This window comes from Hevea brasiliensis, chromosome 14 (genome assembly GCF_030052815.1).
Source record: "Hevea brasiliensis isolate MT/VB/25A 57/8 chromosome 14, ASM3005281v1, whole genome shotgun sequence".
NCBI classification, from domain to species: domain Eukaryota; kingdom Viridiplantae; phylum Streptophyta; class Magnoliopsida; order Malpighiales; family Euphorbiaceae; genus Hevea; species Hevea brasiliensis.
The window spans coordinates 9,834,095-9,856,783 of NC_079506.1; the positions used below are offsets into that span (position 1 = coordinate 9,834,095).

Sequence of the window (22,689 nt, forward strand, 5' to 3'; positions counted from 1 at the left end):
AAGCTTTGCAGGACACATTTTTGTTGAGCAAATCTAATTGTGACAAATGAAACTAAGATGCACTATATATTACCAATGTGCTTACAATTACATTGGCCAATTCTTTCTGTATGGACTGGGGCAGTGTATACAAGGAAACAGCTGAACGCTTGACTCTTTGTGAAGCCAAAATGAAACATGGAAGGGAAAAACCTCAACTTCATTTCTATGACTGTATCCCGAAAACAAAATGAAGGGAGTGCTCTCATAAAATACAGGTTGATGTCAGATAGTCTCTCCCCCAAAATATCAATTCTTTAGTGATTGCAGAACAAGCTGATGAATATATCAAATTTGCAGTGATCTTAATGACTCTTGACGCCTAAGAGGGATGCCTTCGGCACCGTAGCCATCCTCTTCTGTGTGCTTAGGGAGTCGCACAGGCAGAGACATTGACCCTGAATCTCATTTCAAAACATAAATCTAAGTTAAGAATGACATTAACATGCATTTCACTTTGATTATAGAAATCAAAAACCTAGTCAACATGTTGCAAATGCATGTTAGTAAAAAATGAAGAGTGATAACTGGGTGAACAATGAAATATTGCAGATTAATAATAATAACAATAATTATGATGATGACAAAAATTAATGCCAACCATACCATCAACCATATCCTTTGTCTTGTGAAGAAGAAACGTTCCTGAAAGGATAGTCACAAACCCACACATTTCTGTAACAATCTGAGTTGGACTCTGCCTATCCCAATCCTAAGAAGAAAACCAAACTTGAAAATTAGTTGCTTGTGGTTACACAGAAGAAAATGATAATAATAATAATAATAATAATAATAATAATAAGTAGACCAAACTGTATAAGCCAAAAACGTAATAAAATTAAACTGAAAATGGCAGGGTCCAACAATAAACTAAAACATAAAGAAAAATTTTGCAAAATTCTTAGCTTCAGAAGGCACAAGGCACTACATGGATTTTTGCCACATTCAATTCTGTAAATCCTAGATCAGTCATTTCAATGACAAGTTTAATAGTGCCCAGGAATAAGCGCCAGTGATAGCAACCATGAAACAAGGTTCACATTAGAAATCCAAAAGCACCTAAACCTTTTGGGAGGTCCCAACTATGAAACGCCAAATATATCATCTCACAAAACTGCTTTGGCCAATCTTTTCATTTTGCAGATTTTTATTTTTCCTTCAAGCACTTTTCTGGATTCTTTTCAAGAATGTACTCGAATGAGGCAATTTTAGCATGACTCATCATTCAGATCAAGTTGATTGTATCAATTGGCAGAAAATTTACCTTGAACATGATTACACTAGCCACAATGGTGAGCGATGTGAACATAACGTAGTATATGGGAGATACGACAGCAGTGTTAAATGTATCAAGTGCCTGCAGGGGCAATACCAAAAGATAAAGAATTAATCAGAACACTTAACAATAAAAAGGTGTAAGTAGTACATAGTGAAGAAGTTTCTTGTTAACAACAGAAAAAAAAAAAAAAAAAATACAGCAGTCCTATATAAAAATTCATTCAATACACATAGATTTAGAGAAGATGAACCATTTCTAAAAACCAAGAACCAATACACATTAGATACTCACTACAAGACAGTGTATTTAATGCCTCACTTGATAAGCTTCTCCTTCTTATTCTCTCTCATACAATTTTAGCAACTCTGTACTCATCTATCCAATGAATGTTAGTATGTTATACAAATTAACAAATGGATGACTATAAATGCTACGCTAAAGGTGAAGATGAAGAAAGAAAAACCCTCTTCATTGCACAAAAAGGAGAAAGAAATAGAACCTGATGGACAAGGAACTAGATATGCTGTTTCTACACTTCAGAAATGACTATAATTTCCTTGCGTCCACAACAAACTATAATGCAAAGTACAACAACCATCTAAATGTAGCCTGCATGTTACTTATCACCCTAGTTCTTGCATAGTAAGGAAAATTTATTAAGAGAAAATTTTGAGCATGAGGAGTGGAGGACAAGGAACTCATATGAAGAATACAAAAGGACAAGGAACTCATATGAAGAACACAAAATATGAAAAAAGTTGATTAGTCAAGTAGAGCAAGATATTCAAGTAGATAAACATGGCTATCAAAACCTAAAAATTATTAAAAGTGCAAACAAGAAATGATAGTTACCTTGTTCAAATAATTCATTTGGGTAAGCACACAAGTAATTACAACTAAAGTGAAAGCCCATGTTTGGGGATATATTAGCTGATTCATTCCTGACAATGTCAACTTCAAAGCAATTCCAAGTGCTTTAACACTCATAACCTGTCAAACAACAAATTTTGAATGAACAATATCCAGAGAAGGAAAAGATATGTAAAAAATCAAACTGAAGAAATAGTGAACCACATAACAGTACATACCGACAAAGAGCCAACAAGAGAACAAACTCCAATGTAAACCATTATATGTGTCTGGCCGTAGTCAGGGATATAGTGGAATATAAGTATAAACACAGCAGTTAAGACCAAAGCTGCATAGAAAAGAAAAGCTGGAAGAGGAAAAAGGGGATTAAAAATTCAGTTCTTAAGCCCTTTCTCCATTAGGAGCATAAACATTAGATCAACTATTACCAGGTTCTGTAGCAAGATCCCAAACTTCTTTAACAGATTCAATCTCACGTTCTTGAGGAGCATGCAGAACAATTGTCGTAGAACCCACAACACAAAGAGCACAACCAAGAATTCCAAAAATGTGTAGCTTCTCATTCAAAATAATATGTGCAAGAACCGCACTGCGAAGAAACAAAAAGATCAGAACTCAACACCAGGAGAAGAGACTTAAACATGAGATAATGAAGTGATGATCTATCATACCTGATAATAATGCTCAGAGCACCAAGGGGTGTGACCAATATAGCAGGTGCAAAAGCATAGGCAGCAAAATTAGCAATTTCCCCAACAATCACTGTTCAAATGACAATCAAGTTTTAGTATGGACTTCTTATTAGCAAAAGTATCTAAGAAAAATAAGTAGATGAATAGAAAATACATAATCAGAGAGAGAGAGAGAGAGAGAGAGAGATGCATCATAAGATTCATATCACTAGTTATAGAAAATGCCATACAAAGATGGATTTGATAACCATGTTTAAAGTTGCAAGGATCAATGGTAAAATAATCTACAATAAAAATAAATAGGACTCGGATGATCTTTACACTTTGTGCCATGGGAAAATTAAAGAAAATGAAATTGCAAGAAAAGTAAAACCAACCACGTTTTATGATAGTAAAACTCACTTGTTATCATGCCCACCCACCAAAGTGGTTCATACAAGTAAGAATACCCTCCACTTCCTGTAAAATGTTTTGAACAAAACTAAATTTCAGTGAAATTCCTGTAAATCATAGTCAAATGATTTATCAGAAAAGCACAATAGTAAACAAACGCTAAATGTAAAATTTGTCCCAATAGCTTTTATGGATGTTAGCAACAAATTCAAACATGCAAAAACTGTTCAACTTCTCCAAGAAAGGGAATAATAAAATGAACTGTATAGCGACACCACAAAAAACTGTACATTTGAATTTTATATATCTAGGAGCTAAGAAACTTTTAGCTTCTGCTGATGTGATGTGAACTCGAAGTTTTATACTTAACCACATTTATCAGGAAATTAAAATGATTATGAAAATGCCGGCAATTGAAAGTATAATACCTTAAGAAAACATGAGTGCTCTCTAAATTGCTATTACTAAGATTATATATGGATCTTCCTAGATCAGAACCCTAAACTTACCTGATTGAAGTGATGGAAAGTCCAAATTCCCCCTTTTGCATTACATTGTTTTACACAAAGCATAGTGATACCAACGATAATGCAAGAACATAGTTTTTATTGGTCAATGACCCAAATTTACAATGATCTATTGAATCTCAACCTCCAAATGAAAAGAATCTACACAATTTCCATCAACATATAAGAGCAACATAGATCCAAAACCAATGATATCATAATCAAATGCACAGCCAATCCATATAAAAGAAGAAACAGAATACACCAAAATTTTCCATAATTAACAAATGACCTGTGATTATACAACGAAGTAGAAGTACATACCTGCCCTGATGCCAGAGACACCAGCTTTTTTCAACCCCTTCTTCTTGACAATGAAGCTGGCACCGATGAAGAAGCTCGAAGATAAAGCCAAGACCAACCCCTTGATATTATCAGAGGACATACCCTTGTAGGAGTCTCTCCAGCTCTGAGTCGCCATGGCTGTAACTCAGCAACAGTACCCACAAAATCCCTCAAATTTTCACTGGTTCATCCGAATGTCAAAAAAACCACCATATCTGCATAGACTCCCAACTCAGCACCGACTTCAATAGGCTGAAGTAAAAAAAAAAAAAAAAATGACAAGAACCCAAGATTCCAAATGCAATTTCAAGTGAGCAGCCAGCAATATACAGAATTTGAAGGAAGGCCCCACTCAGTTTGAAGTCGATTTCATACAAAATTCCAAGTTTTGTGATGTGGGTAAGTCAAAATGAGTGGTATATGGTAACCTTGACCGAGCTTAGACTACTGGATCTAAGAAAGACAGGGAAAATGAAGAGAGAAGAAATTGAAGATTGTGCGGCGCCTGAAGAAAGAGAGAAAGAACGAAGGGGGGAGAGAGAGAGAGAGAGAGAAAGAGAGAGAGAGCTGAGAGGTTGCTTAGATTGGAAGACGGTAGAAAGAAGAAGCGGTTCTTAATTTGTTTTACCAAAAATAAGGACTCTTCTTCGACTCAAGGCTGATGAATGATGAGTGAGACTGACACTCCTTTTTGTTTCCTTTTTTTTTTCATTACTCATTATTCAAATATCATTTACAATTAATTATTAATTATCAATTACATGCCATAATAATAATTATTAACTATTAATAATATTTAACAATTAAATCAAAAACACCATAAATTAGCTTTGTTTCAATTTCTTTTATTTCGTACTATTAAAGATAATTGAGCTTGACATGAATTTTTTATTTTATAATTAGAGAACTAAAAAAGTGAAAATTTTAAACTTAAATCAATAAGATGAATTTGATATGAGTTTAATAGGTATAGAATGATTAAGTTCTTTATATTTAACTTAACTTAGTTGTTTCTAAACTAACCTTCAAAGTGTTCAACTATTATATCAGTCTCAAATTGATTGAATTGACAATTTAGGAATGTCAATTCAAGTTTGCCATTACAGGTTTGGATAGAAAAGGCTAACAAAGGGTGAAGATGGGGAAAAATTTTTCAGATTAAGGAAGCAAGAAATGTAAGTTAGAGAAAATGGAAAAATTTTGGGCCAATGGAATGTAGAATAGCCCTTCCTATGTGGCATTGACTTCATCGAGGGGGCAAAGGGTGATTGTCCCTCGTGATGAATTCCCTTCATCATTTCTAGTTAATTTTTTTTTCTCATACATATAAGAATTTGCAAAGTTTTTTTTTCATCATTTATTAGACTAAATTTACCAATGCAAATTAAAAATATTACGCTAATAAGTAAATAAATACAAAAAGGGATACTTCCAAAATCCCTAAGACTATAAGAAGTCCCCTGCATAAGAAAAATGCCAAGCTAAATATCCGTAAAGCACTAGTTTTTCTGCAAAAGAAACAAGGGCAGAGTGCATATGCCAACTGAATATATCAAATTTATAGATTATAAAGGAAAGGATTAAATAATAATAATAATAATAATAATAATAATAATAAAATAAAATAAAATAAAGAAGAAGACGAAATGAAGTTTTCCTTCAACATCTTTTGGTTATTAGACTAAAAGAAAAGTTGAGGAACTCGTCACTCATTATCTCCCTCCCAATCACCATTCACCACTCAATAAAAAAAAAATAAAGAGCTAGTTGCCACCTCAGCTCCAAGTCAGCAAACTCTATCAGAATTGGTTGGTCAAGTGAGGTGAATGTGACCGAAATTGTTTGACAGCTGGCCAACCTCGACAATTATAGCCTCAAAGGTCCTCAGAATTAAATTGTTTCAAGATCAAATCCTATTGATATTGAATTGTAATTAATATAATCATAATGTATTCTATATTCGACAAAATAAAGTAATAAATAAAATCAGAATGCTAAAATAAACTTCTGAAATTGTTTAATACAAGAGAAAGTGCAAAATCTTAACAATATTCTTCTTAAAAGAGTTCAAATCATGACATAGAAAATGCAGATACACAACAAAATTCTTTAAGCAATTCAAGCGAACTGCCCATGAAAAATATGCCCAAGATCTGAAGATGTACCAACCGAACAGCCCAAATATTTTAAGAAGCAATACAACTGTAATCAGACGTGATAATGACAAATGATAATAGGAGCTACAACCCAAGTTTTGACAGAAGCTGGCGCCATCTTGGAGTCTCTTCATCGAAAATGTAGGTTAAAGGAGAAATTAGAACTCCGCTACCTCCAATCTGCAAAAAGAAATGTACAAAGCAATATTTGTAAAAAAAATTCATTAGGTCCTTCCAAATATTAACTTAGTAGGAGCATTTGGCAAGTTCAACACTCAACTGAATCGTTTGTCAAACATGGAATCAAGTACAAAATCTCAAGGAGAGATGGGAGAAGATAAAACATTGTTCTAATGCGTATCTACTGGAATATTTAGAGAGTTAGAATTTGGAATAAAATCAGCAAACACCAACAATCCCAAATACATGAATACCCCATATAAATGTCTTAGCTTGCTCCAGCCAGAACCAGTTAACATGTAATGCATCTGAAGATAATACACTAATCTTAAGCCTGATTATACCTGAGCCATAGTTAATCAAAGGCCATTCAGAACGAACTAAACTTATGCCATACCAATGTACAAAGAAACTGTCCTCACCAAAAGAAATAAACAAAAGGAAAATCCGGGACCTTCTACGCTTGGATTTAAAGGTTCTACCTACAAACCCAAAAGTAGGAAATACCAATTTATAACAACACATCATAGCTTCTAATAAAATTAGATAACTCACCGCTCTCAGTTGCTGTACAGACTTGTACAGTGCCTTTTTTGGGACACAAATGACTATGGCGTAATAATCTGGAGAAACTTTTCCATCACGTTTGCAGTAAACTGGACTTACAGTTGGCCCCTGCATGTGACCACAAAAAGAACACATAAGAGCTTGAAATTAAGATAACCCAAGGAGATGTCTGAGTGGCAAGGATCTTAAGACTTGGCCATTATGAGTCTTGCGGTCTTGCCCCAGAGTTTAAGTCCAACCACAGCCTCTCTGGTTGCTAACCTCAAGGATTTATTTCCATAAATTGCCTGATGAGGGCATGACTGGACCCAAAGAACTGCAAGTAACTTATTAGCCATCCCCCATAGAAAAGTAAAAAGATGCGTGAAATAAAAAGATGAGAATATTGGTCAAGAAACTAGTAAATATCCCACACTGCAAGTTAACTGTTCCAAGTCATGGCATTTGCAAGGAGGGGAGAAAAAGGCAAGTTACTGTTCCAAGTCATGCTTCTGTCCTGATCCTCACCTGCAACCCAGACAAAGATGGCTGGCTCAGAACACGTTCAGCCACTTCATCTGCACTGCTTCCTCTCATGTTTGCAGTCACCTGCCATTAAAATGTTACCACCACAAAAATGGAACAAGGTAGGAGAAGGCACAGAAATAAATATATGGTAAACACACCGTGAACTGACCAATTGCCCGCAAATGTGCCTCCAGCCTCTCAAGAATCTCATGTGTTGTGTCCAGCGCACCCTTCTGTTGCATCAAGGATTTCCTGCTAGCAACAAGAACAGCCTGAAGAATAGGCCAACTTTAAGGTAAGCCAATATGTAGAAGGCATTATCTTAACCATTTTGCATAAGGACCATTTTCAAGCTACAAGAACATAGGGATGGTCATGAAGTCAGTTGTGCAGCTTGGTAGCTCACCTGGCTCTCCAATACAACTCCACCTTCAATTTCTTTCAGGTTGTTTTCTCTCAGTGTTGTTCCACTACTTACAAGGTCCAAAATAGCGTCAGCAATTCCCATCTAAAAAGAAAACAATAATTCATATAATACATGTGGATGCATTCTAAGCACCATTTTCCAAGATGTGGAAGTGGAAGCCTCAAATCAAAAAAAAGAAAGTACAGCAGGTAAAATATGAATTAATAGGGCCATTATGTACCCTCATTACCAATTTTTTAGATTAAACTGAGCCCTCTCATCTTCATATTCCATTGCCTAAACCACAAGGCTACAAAAAATTTAACCTAGAGGATGTAAAAATGTCAAGAAAGTATGCATGTTCAACAAGCATGTTCAAAGCTTGTCAAGACAGTTTAATACCTGAATATTGACTCATCTATCAATAAGTAAAAACAAATAAAAAGATGAAAATTTAAACACCACTCTTTCTGATGAAACATTTACAAGATGAATGAGGATAAAAGAAAACAGATAAGCAAATTTTTGCAGTTTGTTTATGCAGCATGCAAAAATTAAACTAAAATTAAATCAAAATTATCTCCCAACCATCCTACTTGTGAGGTGATGCATCACATGCGGAGACAGCAATGAGGATTCAAAATAATCAATTAATGATAGCACTATGAATAATAAAAATGGTTCACTTGGTCCTACAACAAAGGATTACGTCTCACCGCAGGTGCAGCTTCCAATGCTCCATCAGCAGTTGAAAATATCACATGCTCCAGCCCATTTTCTTTCATAAACTTAGGACCCAGCTGTGGATAAATGAAGAAGAGAAATAAATCTTAACGGAACTGTATAACCAAAAGCTTACAAATTTCGTTACAATTAACTCATCATATATCATACATAAGTGAAGCCAGTAGCAACTCGCAGAGGTTTCTCAGCTGTCCATTGAGGCATTTGCGCTAGCTCCCTCATTGATTTTACATTTTCAAAAATCCCATAATTAGGAATCTGGGGCAAAAGAAATATATAAATTAAGAATATTACCAGTGAAAACTATGATATTAGCACGCTAAAGGTTTGGTTAGTCATTTGTGAAAAATGGGAAAAACTTACTGCAAAGGACAAACGGCAATCCCCATACTCAAGAGCATCATGAACAAGGATAAGATCCTCATTCCCCTGACAAAAGTTTTAGTTCAAATATCAATATCAGAAGTTAATGCACTCTTCCATATCCATATCACAGTACAGAAAAATATCCAGGAAAAACAGAATGATGGAATGATAATGATAAGCATGGCTGCAGGCAACAACTTGTCGTCAATTGCGCCAAAAACAACATTTTGAAATTAAAATTCACTATTTGAATAAACTTAAACAAAGTAGAGATTTGTGGAAGATATCCTATACTTCCACATATACTCAGGATCACACAGTCTATGAGTCCACAGCAATGTCCTAAAGTGTACACATGCCATTTTGCAGGTGGAAATGATTGGATGTCTTTCTACCATGTTTTAAGCCATCAGCAGTACTGGCCACTATATTCAAGAATCCTTCATTTGATTGGGATCAACTGAATGGAAAGCATTAATTAAAAACAAAAAACCATGCTTTCTGCCATTTCAACAAAGCATAATGATATGAAAATATTCCAGACTTTAAAAGGGTAATGACGTCAACAAATCTCCAAATGAAACAATTGAATAAGCATATTCCTTACCTTTCCATACTCACTGACTGTATCAAAACCCACAATTCCAAGGTCCAAATCTCCAGATAACAACTTCCGTACAATGTCTTTGGGTCGCTGAAACCAGACTTCCAAATTGGAGAGCTGTAGAAGAAGAATACTAATGAAACCTTTATCTATATCCATGAACCAAAAGAATAAAATAAAATAAAAAGTACTAAATTAAAACTTAGCATTTCCACTAATTTAATGATCTTATAACCATATATTTAAAAAAATCAGATATACAACTTAGGTAAACCACATTGCCAGCTCAAATAGGAAAATTTTTATTAAAAATTTAGACCACATTTAGCCTGCTTCAAGTATGTTCAAATACTTTCATCATGACTTGTCTTGAATTAGTTCAGAATAATATCTAGAATCAACAAGAGAGCACAAAGTTAAGCTTCATAAAGTTCTTGTTCTTCATATACCTGATACACCAAAAAGAAAATGGAGGAATGATAGTTAAATTAGAGTCATAATTACCTTATTTTCTTCCAGGTTTTCCAAAGATCCTGAAAAATTCATTCTGCATTTAACCCATTAAATTAAAGTCTTAACCTTCACCTGAACTCCTATTCACAATCATCAGGAACTAACTCAATTTGTTTTTGCTACCAAAGTTCTATCATGTAATTCATAACTAGTTTCTAAGTGAAAATACACCAACATTTGCAAGTTCTAAAGGAGCACTGGTCAGCACTTAGTTGGTAACTTTTCATTAATCACTTGTACCGATATGCACATTCCCAAGCCGTGAAAAAAAAAATCCAAATCTATCTAAGCATAACTCTTCTTCAATCCTTTCGTTGAGGAATTCTGAAAATTACCTTATTTGTGCATGCTTATGAAATAGAAACTAGGGAAGGGAGAGAAAGAGAGAGAGAAGAGAGAGACCTGAGGAATTTCCGCAACATATTGTCGTGGATTGACCTGCTTGACGGACAATTGACAGTCCTTTACAGAGAAGAATCATAATTAAGAGGGTAAAAAATGTAAGAAAGAAATATACAAATTCAAAATAAATCCTGTTTTCCAATTTAACATTTAATAGCCAACCAATCAGAATCATGTTTCATATTGTTTACAGCTGCCAACGTAAATTAAAACAAAAACTGAACCTGTCAACTGAAGCGAACCCAAAATCCAATTCAAGTATTCTTTAATAATAATACTAATAATAATAAAATTGAAGTACAGTTCTACTCCCATGAAACTAGAATTTTGCAATCCAATTGATTTTTGTTTAATCAATTAGAATTTATTTTTTTATTTCAAAAAAAATCATTTTAAAAGAAATACAAATCATTGTGTGAATTGAATTCCTTGAAATTGAAACTAATTTTAAATTACTTAATTTAGGAAGAAAATCCAAAATGGTTAAGTCCTATCTTTTCCATCATTTCCTCACAATCCGAACACAATGCGAGCTGAATAGTTAATTCACCAAGAAACTAACTAAAAGCTAAAGCAGATTCCTATTGTAACGATTAGCGAATAGCCAAAGAAACTCAGCAAGAAAGTCAAATAACAAATCGAACTCAGCTACACCATAAAATTGATACATATATATATATATATATATATATATATATATATATATATATATATATATAATACAATCAGCTCCGAATTTGCCTCTTTCCGTTTAATTTCCATCATTTTCTCAGGTGCCAAGCAAAAAAACTCAAAAACATACCTTGAGCAGATCAAGAGTATCAGAAGCCATACGGCCTTTACTAGGCAAACCTAGACGAACCTCATTCCTCTCAGAGACTCTAGTATCGATTCTGCCATCAACAACTGAGGCCTGAGACTGTGAGAAGCGACATACAACAGGTCTAAGAGACGAGATTGAAGGTCTTAGAGTGATTATACGAAAGGACGAAGAGGACGGGAAGAGAGAGGTGGAGTAAGAGAGGGAGGCGGCGGCGCATTGTTGGACTTTTGGCTGGAGAGGAGAAATAGACATGGCGTTTTAGATTTTAGAGAGAGAGAGAGAGAGAGAGAAACGGGAAGAGACGAGATTAGCCGGTGAGAAGAGAGAAATGCCGCCTTCGGTGGAAGCGAAGCGGCTATGTGAAAAGATGGGAGCAAAGGATCTGAAGGGAAGATACTGTTATCGGGTTTGATTCTGTTGTATTGAAGTGCGAGTGAGGCTAACTACGGCCGTATATATATGACCGGTCTGGATTAGGTCCAAAATCAGTCTGGTCAGACTCAAAACTAAAATCAATCAATGATTTGTTAATGATTTAGTACGATTTGATGCATTAATTTTTTTTTAAAAAATTATTTTTATTATTAAATTATCTTAATATAAATTAAATTGGAATAAATGAAAATCAACCTATGATAAGTATCCATATGTCACGGTAAATAAAAGTATATATATATATATATATATATATATATATATATATATATGTGCGCGCGCGATAAAAATAATACACTCACCTCTTTTAAGAGCACAATCAGCAAGAAATCAAAGAAAAATTGATTAATAAAATTTATTATTTTTTTATATATTTAATTGCGATAAATTCGAAATGCATTTTCCATTATTAGTTTCCCGTCTGATCCACTTCAATCTTGTGCTCAACTGCAGTGAATTTATCATACTCTTTATACAACTTGATAGTATCACCTACTCTGAGATTCCTGTGACGAACAAATGGAAGCCAAGTCCTTGAAGAAATAATAGACTTTGGGCGGTTATTTTCTGCGAATGGAACATTGAAAGCTCCAAAAAAAACCTCTATCGTCCTTGGCTTAGTGATGACTGTGTCCAAAACTTGGCAAATGTTTCCTTTGTGGGGACTGACAGCTTCTTCTCAACATCTATTTTGGTTAGTGACTTGCAGAATATGAGCAGTGATGATGAGGAGTTTGGGTGACTTGGAGCTGAAGATGAGGGCATGTTTACTTTGCTGGAAGGCTGTAGTACACGATCAGGATGCTTACATATGGAGGATGAGACTCGAAAGAACCTTTGCCATTTGTGTTTTGTAGTTTTAAACTTTTATAATTAAAATGAGTAGGTCTGCAAACGAAGTGGTCTCCTGAAACTTTGTCAAAAATAACGGCTTGCATTTCATTTTCATTAAGTAATAAAATTAATTAAAATTGAAATAAAAATAATATTTTATTATTAAAATAAATATATATTTTTAATTAAATTAAATTCTTAATTATAAAATTCTAGATTCCAACACTTTAATTACCGAATTAATTATAATATAAGACATAAATAAAAAATAATTTAACCCAACAAAGGCTTTTTTTTACTCATTATATATATTAATTTATGATTAATGATATATTAGTTAAATTATAATGCATCATAATGATAATTGTTTTATCAAATTATAATATACTGAGGCTTCTTCTGTTTAAAAAATTAATTTTTATAGGAAAAATGTTTTTCATGGATAATGTTTTTTAAAAAAATATTTTAGAAAATATTTTTCATTATCAATTATAATGTTAAACCTATAGTATGTATTTATATAATATATATATAAGTATTTTCACATTGTAATAAAACTATCAACATTTAAAAAATAAAAAATAATTTAATTTTCCCTTCAACTATAATCACAAAGACACATAAAGTTTTGGAAATTTTTTTTAACATTAGGCCTAATATATATATAAGTGTCAAGATATCTAACTCTATTGTGCTGAGTAGGGTGTTGTATAGAGTGAGGTATACTTTATGAATTACAAAGTTAATTTCTACTAACTAATAAATCGTTTTAAAAAAAAAATATGTATTGATTAATTTGCTTCATTCAGTAATTGAATTTCTCATAAATGGAGATGACAAATGGAAAAATTATCCTAGTTTGGATTATTTTATGTTTCATCTTTATTTGGATGACTATAATTTAAATAATTTAAAATAATTTTTCATTGGAATCACTATAAATAAATATAAGATTTTTTTTATCAAATATTTATTAACTGAATCAATTTAAATATATCAACTTAAACAGAATCCATTCTAGAACATAAACTAAATAGATTTTCACTGCACATCACATCATAATGAGACACAAGAAGAGTATAAGAAACAATTCATCACCCTATATGGATGGATCATACAAAACAGAGAGTAAGAAACAGAGAAGAACAGGAAATGAACATTGCTGAACATTATTATTCATCATAGAGCAAAACTGGAGCAAATGGTAAAAGGAAAAGAGAATAAGAAACAGAATTCTCTTTAGCATATATGGATTACAACAGAACAGCACAAGAAACAGAGCAACAGGAAACAAACATTCTTGAACATTACTAGTGATTACAGAGCAAAACTCGAGTAAAGAAGCAGCTTGGCTTGTTGACTTATTAGCGTATATATACCTTAATCAGCCGCTTGAACCACAAGCTTGAACTCCACTCCAGTGAATTCATCACGCTCTCTATATAAATGGAGGGTGTCGCAGACTTTGAGGTCCCAATAACGAACAAATGCAAGCCAGTTCCTGCAAGCAATAACAGGTCTTGGGTGCCCACTTCGGCGAATGGAACATTCGAAGCTCCAGAAGTAGCCTCCGTGATCCTTGGCTGGAATACACATCCGATGGCTGTCTCCGAAGTTTGGCAAATGTCTCAAGGCCTCTGTTGGTATTTCTAGTCTTTTCGCAATATCTGTTTTAGATAGTGGTTTGGAGAAAATGGGAGCCATTTGAAGCTACCGTGTTGCTAATGAAATATAAATTAAAAATGTTCAAGAGGAAACGATAAGCAGTGAAACAATTTCGTTCTTTATCTAAGCTAAAAAATTTCCATTCCCACTGCCACACTTTGCTTTAACTTCAACTCTGAGAAGCTTGCGAGAAATAAAATGATTGGTCTTTTTTCGGATTTTTGGATTGGGAATTAAAGTGAGAAAGAAAGAGAGCAAATTAAACAAAAGAACATACAGTAGCATATGCTCATCAATACCCTACCTGATGTTGCCCACTTGAATGATCCATCCATGCAAAAATCCAATCAAACCCTCTTTCTTTAAACTCAAAAATAAAAGATATGTCTAACATAAATTTTAAAATTTTTTAAATCATTTTTATTGCATAATTATATATATATATATATATATATATATATATATATATATATATATATATATATATATATATATAATTTTTAAAAATAATTTACCCTTTTTCTAAAATATCAAAAATTTAATTAAAAAAATTAATGATTTTTAAAAATATATGATAGGATGAGAGGAATTTTATAATGTCCAAATTATAAAGATAAGGACTTTAAAATTCTTAAAATATGTAGCATAATAATTTTTTTTTAAGAGATGAATTAAGATTTTAATAGTTGAAATTTAAAATTATTTAAATAAAAGTTGTTTATATGATAAGTTAATTTCTATGCAATTGAAAATATAAAAATAAATATTAAAAAAAATATTCCAATTGTAATTTCTTAAACACACTTACAAATGAGGTAACACATTTAAAGTCCTTTTTAAATTAGTTGACATATATCAATAAAATAATAAATAAAATAAAATAAAAACACTTATATCAATAAAATAATAAATAAAAAAACATATAAAATATATCAATAAAATAATAAATAAAATAAAATAAAATAAAAACACATATACTATGTGACAATTTTATACAATATCATTCTTAAAATTCTTAGGCTTTAAATATAGGAAATGTTTTTAAAATAAATTTTAATTTTCTTTTAAATATTTTTTTATGGCTTAATTATTTAAATATGTATTAATATATTTTTTAAAAAATAATGCCACTTTTCTAAAGTGACTGAAAATTTAATTAAAAAATTGTTGATTTTTAGGAATATATGATGCATGAGAAGAATTTTTAATGTCTTAAATTGTAAAGTTAATGATTTTAAAATTCTTAAAATATGTAGCATTATAATTATTTTTTTATATGAGATGAGATAAAATTTTAATAATTAAATTTAAAATTATTTAAATAAAAAATTTTATTTAGTATAATAAGTTAATTTTTATGTAATTAAAAATTAAAAATTAAAAATTAAAAAAAAGGTATACTACTTGATAATTTTTTAAACATTCTTTTAAGTTAAGTAAAAGTATTTTTTAAAACTCAGCTCTTTATATATATATATATATATACACATAACTATTATTAATTTATCATTTGATGCCTTTCTACATGTTAGAAGTTTCGTTTCCCTTGATAGATCTTTTATAAATTCTTCTATACATGTATATTCTATTACTTATTTTCATCCAAGTATGACATCAAACTTAGATTAAAAAATAAAATAGCATAAAAGGTATTGACCCCATAAAAATATTACACTAATTATATGGTATGATTAATGAAAAAGATAGAAATAAAACTAGATATAATGAAGCCATAAATTCAAGTACTATTTTACAATAAATTCATCTCTTTTAAGAACACGATCAACCAGAAATCGAAGAAGAACAGCATATATATATTCCATTACTAGCTAGTTTAGTTCCCCATCCGATCCACTTCAATCTTGTAGTCAACTCCAGTAAATTGATCATGTTCTTTATACAACTTGATAGTGTCACCCACTCTGAGACTCCTGTAACGAACAAATGGGAGCCAAGTCCCTGAAGACAGAATAGGCTTTGGGTGCCCATTTCTGCGAATGGAACACTGAAAGCTCCAAAAATAACCTCTATCATCCTTGGCTTCAATATAAAAGTGATGACTGTCTCCAAAACTCGGCAAATGTGTCAGAGCCTTTGTAGGGACTGCTAGCTTCTTCTCAACATCTATTTTGGTTAATGACTTGCAGAATATGGGCAGTGAGGAGGAGGAGTTTGGGTGACTCGAAGCTGAAGATGAGGGCATGTTTACTTTGATGGAAGATTTGTATAGTCTATGATCGGGGTTATAATTTTCTCCTTATATAGAGGATGAGAGTGGAGAGAACCTTTGCCATTTCTATTTTGTAGTTTTAATCTTTATAATTAAAAAAGAAGTTGGTCTGGAAAGTCTACTGAAACTAATTTGTCAAAAATGGCGGCTTACAAGTTTTATGAAGACAAAAATAGCGGCTTACATGTTTTATTAAGTGGGTACCTGCATGCAGAAAATTAAGTCATGATAAGGAGTTTTGAGTGACTTGAAGCTATTAGGGTTTTGTTTTTATGAGTATTGGATTCGATCCAATTCTAATATAATGAGTTTTAATAGTATTTAATATTCGTGATCAATTCGAGTTAGATTTAAAATTTATAAGTTAAATATTTATTATCTGAATTTATTTATATAAATATTTAATTAAATATAAAATATATATTTTTTATAATAATATTATATATTTTTATATAAAATAAAATTAAAATATTTTATAACATTATTAAGTTTTTAAAATATAAATGATTAATAAAAATAATTTTTTATATAAATTTTTAATTAAAATATATAACATTAAATTAGTTCTAATATTTTTCAAATAATAATAATTATTATTTTTGAAATAAATTTAAATAATTGAAAATAAATTTTAATTAAATTTAAAATAAGATGGAATTTAGAGAATATGAATTGAACACAAGTAAAGGAATTTTCGTGGATTTTAAATTTTTTTATAAAAAATATATATATATTATAATTATCTAATAACGAGTCACATAAAAAATTAATTAATTAACAGTTTTTTTTTTTTATATGTGTCAATTAATTATTGACCATTATATGTCAAATGATGATATGAAATAGATATACTGTAAAATTACTCGAGACAGAGAGGATGAGAGAACGTTTGTCATTGGTAGTTTTAAACTTTTATGATATATGTTTTAGTTAGCCCGGAAAGTCTAATGAAACTTTGTCATAAATTGTAGGCGATGGTGCGTGGCTGCCTGCTGCAAGTTTCACTTTCATTTAATGGATATGGATATTGTCACTATACAACATGATAGATTATTATTTCAAAATATCCTAGTTTTAATTTAATATAAACATTATTTATTAGGAACAAGTGTTTCCTCTTATTGGAAATTATAAATCTCGCTTTAATTATTTTCTTTTACAATAAAAATTTTATCTTAAATATTAAATATTACCTATAATAAGAGTTTCCTCAATATCTATATAAGGAGTCAAAATCTCTATATTTAAGTATATTATTTTCTTTAATTAACTCTATATTTTAAATAAGACTCATATTAACTTAAGTATTAAAGAGATTATCTAAATTAATCCATTTAATATTCTCTCTTATCTTATAGGTATATACTCACAAAAAAATATTCAAGAACAATATTAGTGACGCCATCTGTGAGTATATTGTTTGAATTATAATGAGTTTTATTTTTAAACATATAACAATTCTTACTTTAAATTATGATATTTTATTTTTTATTAATTAATTACATGTTAATATATAATTAATGCAAATAGTTGATTTTGTTTTAATTGAACTTCAACTAAAATTTAAATTTTTTAACCGTATAGTTTTGAAAACAATTAGTATCATTATTTAAAAATTCATAGATTATAAATAGTTAAATAATGATATTCACTTGGCAAATGTATCATATTTTAATTAGGTTTAATCATAAAACAAATCAATTTTTTATAAAATTTAATTTTAAATCGATGGTTTCGATTTCAATAGTTTAAACTAAATTGATCAATTTAACTTCATTTTTATTCAACTAATCCAATTAATTAAAGTTAAAAAATAATATCTTATTATTAAAATAAAAAATATTTTTCTCCCTTTACTTCTTATTTATTTATATATATATATATATATATTAGTTCTCTCATCTAAATATAAAGAGTGTGAAAAGTTTTAGGTTCGAGTATTCCCTTCGTCACCTTTATGTATATAATTAAAAAGGAAAGGGAGAATTATATACAATGAAGCCATTAATTCAAGTACGATATTACAATAACCTTATCTCTTTCAAAAACACGATCAGCAAGAAAATCAAGGAAAAAACATCATCACATATATTTTCCAATATTAGTTTAGTTCTCTATCTCCACTTAAATCTTGTACTCAACTCCTGTGAACTGATCATGCTTTTTATACAACTTGATGGTGTCACCAACTGTAACGAACAAATTGGAGCCAAGTCCTTGAAGAAAGAATAGGCTTTGGGTGCCATTTCTGCCAATGGAACATTGAAAGCTCCAAAAATAACCTATATAATCCTTGGCTTTAGACCTGGCTATTGGTTTCGGTCCAGTTTCAATTCGAAATCGATGGTTCCTTGATACTTAGAGGTTTGAATCAGAATTAGTCCGAATTCAGATGATTTGAATTGTTTTTGGTTCAATTGCAGTTTTGAACCGATTCTGATTTGATTTTGAAGCAGTTCTAGTTTTGGTTTTTGACGGTTACAATTCTAGTTAGTCCTAGTCTAGTCCAGTTTGAGATGATTTCTGTCCAATTTTGATTTTAATTTCAATGTCAATATGAATTTTGAATTAATATTTTTAAAAAGATTTAAATTCAACAAAATTATAAATAAAAGATGAAAATTCATTTTTAATTAACTAATGTCCAATAAAATACACTATATATTTTAAATCAAACAAAAGAATTTATCATTGTGATATTCTTCCATCCCAATCCTCCATTTCATCTAATTTATAATACAAATAATTTCTCATAAATAAATTAAAAAATCTATGAAAATTTTAATTTCTACATCAACATATCATGCATCAATATAACATTTTAACTCATAAAAATTAAACTTAAAATGAAATTTCCTTTTAAATATTTCTTCACCTTAAACACCCATGAACATATTTTTTAATCCATTAAACTCTAATGAAATTAAAAAAAAAAAACTAAAATATGCTAATTAATTTAAAAAAATTATAGAAATTATTATGTACCTTATTTGAGAATAGTCTAAGAATTAAATATGCTCAAATTCATCTGTATAATTTAAGAAAAATATTAAAACTTGTAATTTTAAAAATTTCAAATCGAATATACAAATTTAAAATATGATAATTAACTTCAAAAATTTATAAAAATATTTGAGAATGGTTCAAAAATTAAAGATGCTCAATCATCCACATTATCTAGGAAAAATGTTTTAAAAAATTATATATATTTTTTAAATTTCAAATAGGACTAAAAATCTAAATATGCTAATTAATTTTAAAAATATATAAAAATTATTGTGTACCTTATTTAAGAGTAGTTCAAGAATTATAAAAAAAAAAAAAAAAAAAAACTCTGTTTTCACTAGAAGTTCCTTAATCTACTTACCTCCAACCAAACAGTGCTTATTTTCCACAAGCAAAACGATGCGTGGAAGACATTTGGATTTAATGAAACGGCGCACTTTTGGGTGAATCAAACTAAAAAGCAAAACGGTGTGCTTCATAAACAAAAGCGTCGAAGCTAAAGAAACGAAGGGAGACCCAAAACAGAGTTCAAGTAATCAGGAAGAAACTGAAGGCGGGTAAATTAATTACCAAATTGATTAGCTGGCATCAGTTATTTTTTCGTAGTTTACTGCTTTGTTTATTTAAAAAAAAATAATAATTTATATATAAAAATATTTTTTTATAAAAATAATTTTTTAAAAAAATTTTTTCAATACAAATATTTTCATTATTTAATTATAATATTTAATTAATAATATATTTTATTTCATATATATGTATATATAAATATTTTTATATTTTAATAAAATTATTAAAATTTGAAAAATAAATTTCTCTTTTATTTTTTTTAAAAATAATTTAATTTTTTATTTAATTAAAAAAATATTTTTTATTAATTAATTTTTTCAATATTTTAATTCACTTTTTATATCCCTCAGAATATTTTTTTATTAAATATGTTAATAAGTTGCCATCTTGTGGAACCCATACTCACTTTCTCGTACTAAATGACTAAATGCCTGCCAACATCCTACAAAACTTTCCCAGCATAATTAAAAGAAAATTATTCTGGTCCACGGGCCGTGGGAAATTTTTTTTTTTTTAATTTAACTATTAAAATATTATTCAAAATAATATGTTAAATTCTCTGATCCTTCCTTTCCTTATTTCCATTATGAGCTTTTTAGAATAGCTACTGGTGAATATTTTCACCGGTAATTACTTATTTTTTTTTTATGTATTTTTTTTTATAATAATATCTGAATTAATATTTTTTGGTAGGTATCTATATTTGTCCTTAATATATTATTGTTGATGGATTTAAGTTTTGTTACCTCCTTTAGAAGGATTTATTGTCTAACTTAGGGTTTTATATTTCCTCCCTTATAAGAATTGTTATTTTCTCTAGTGCAAATATTTTGTTTGTTTAATCATATAATTATTAATAGATAGTGTTTGTTTTGTTATTTTAGTAGGAGTACAATAATAAGTAGTGTAGATTTTTTTTCTTCATGATATCAAAGTTTGATTTTCAGATCGGACTCATAGAAAGATTATGGAGTCCAACAATAGTAGATTATCACAAAATAGTGTATGCTTCTAGTCGAATGGCTAAATTAAATGATATAAATACAATCAAATCCTTTAAATTAAAATAATTGCTATTATATTTTGTGCGTGTGATTTATCTTAAATTTACTTATGCAAAATTATAATAGTATGAAATTTTATACTTTTAAAATTGTATTCTACTGTCTCTATTGAATGAAAATCCTATCTTTTATTTTTTTTAAAAAATTATTTGTTATAAAAATAATTTAATTAATAAGCAATTTAAAAATACAGATGTGTTAAATATTGAGTATATAAGTTAAAATGCGCTTCTAACTTCTTACTCAGGTGATCATATAAATTGACTATATTAAATACAGTTTCCTTTTTTATTACAAAATAAATTTAAAAATGAGAGATTATTTCACTAAAATTAGAAATGAAATTGAAAAAAAAAATTATATTACTTGACTGAAAAGTATATAAAATGCATAAAAATTAAAATTACAATAGAAATTGAAATTGACAGTACTTTGAAATTGGAAATAACTGCTAAAATCTTAGATCTATAAGATCATTAGTCTTTGAATTATATTTGATTGTTTGATTGAGTTGATTAGTTGGATTGATTGGCTACACTTCTCTATAGCCCAACATCGCCTTCAGTTTTGGAAATCTTTGAATCTGACACATTCTCACTACTGACAGTTGTGGACAACTACGATGTAGAAGATAATTTCCCACTAACAAGAAACTTCCCGTAAGTTCCTATTAATTATTAGTTATAACTTTCAATTATTTGATAATCACCCAAAAATAATTAATTCTTATTTAATTTGACCTTATAATTAAATTAATTAAAAAAATTAATTAGATTACATTGCCCTTGCTTCGGCACCCATTCCAACACAACGCCGTCCACGCCGAAATTTGAGAACTAGCAAATCCGTCTCATCTAGTAGCCAGTGCAGCTCAAACACCTGCCTCAAAGCCTTGTGAGCGTCCTCTTCCCCCTCTTGCCCATGAAATTAAAACATCAACAAAAATTGAAGAAGAAACTGAGTTGGACGTCTTCCCCTCTTTCGCCTCACTCCTTGTCATCAGCAAAAATTGGAGAAGAAACTGAGTTAGAACTCTTCCCCTCTTTTGCCTCACACCCTGTCTCCATCTCTGCCTTGTTAAGTGCCACCAAATCCAAATCTGCGCATTTGCAGTTGAGACCCTTGAGCCACCACCCAGACTTCCACCACCAATCGTCATAGATGTGGTGTGTGTCCCATGTCCCTCAATGTCTGGTGAGGATTTGGTACACGATTTGACGTTAGAATTTTTGTGGGCTTTTTGTAGGTTTTTCAAATCGATGATTTGGGAAGTTATACTAATTATAGGAGAGTTTCACATCTCTGTACGAGACACCATGTGCATCTTATAACTTCCTCTATGCACCAAACCCTTGTACATGCCTTGAGGGATGGAATGGAGACATGAAACTGAATCCTGCTAATACGTAAAGTAACTAGATTTTCAGTACAGAGCATAATGAGACAGAAGAAGGGGAAACAAAATTGGATAAGAAACACCATTCATCAGCATA

General features: G+C 30.3%; 2 protein-coding genes across 2 annotated transcripts; both read right to left on the minus strand.

Annotated features, from left to right (window-relative positions):
- Positions 1-37: 37 nt before the first annotated feature.
- On the minus strand, positions 38-4,761 carry LOC110651430 (probable magnesium transporter NIPA4). The gene is made up of 10 exons (XM_058134902.1): positions 4,455-4,761; positions 4,104-4,339; positions 3,283-3,339; positions 2,860-2,950; positions 2,617-2,777; positions 2,407-2,534; positions 2,171-2,308; positions 1,304-1,396; positions 646-751; positions 38-437 (listed from the first exon to the last, which is right to left on the minus strand). The coding sequence occupies exons 2-10, from the start codon at positions 4,258-4,260 to the stop codon at positions 328-330; spliced, it is 1,041 nt and encodes a 346-aa protein (XP_057990885.1). The 5' UTR covers positions 4,261-4,339; positions 4,455-4,761; the 3' UTR covers positions 38-327.
- A 1,340-nt stretch (positions 4,762-6,101) lies between these two features.
- Positions 6,102-11,831, minus strand: LOC110649213 (ATP phosphoribosyltransferase 2, chloroplastic). The gene is made up of 11 exons (XM_058134864.1): positions 11,372-11,831; positions 10,570-10,629; positions 9,658-9,771; positions 9,048-9,113; positions 8,835-8,942; positions 8,657-8,740; positions 7,941-8,042; positions 7,693-7,806; positions 7,535-7,615; positions 7,016-7,135; positions 6,102-6,460 (listed from the first exon to the last, which is right to left on the minus strand). Exons 1-11 carry the CDS (start codon positions 11,642-11,644, stop codon positions 6,365-6,367), a joined length of 1,218 nt encoding a protein of 405 aa, XP_057990847.1. The 5' UTR covers positions 11,645-11,831; the 3' UTR covers positions 6,102-6,364.
- Positions 11,832-22,689: the final 10,858 nt, after the last annotated feature.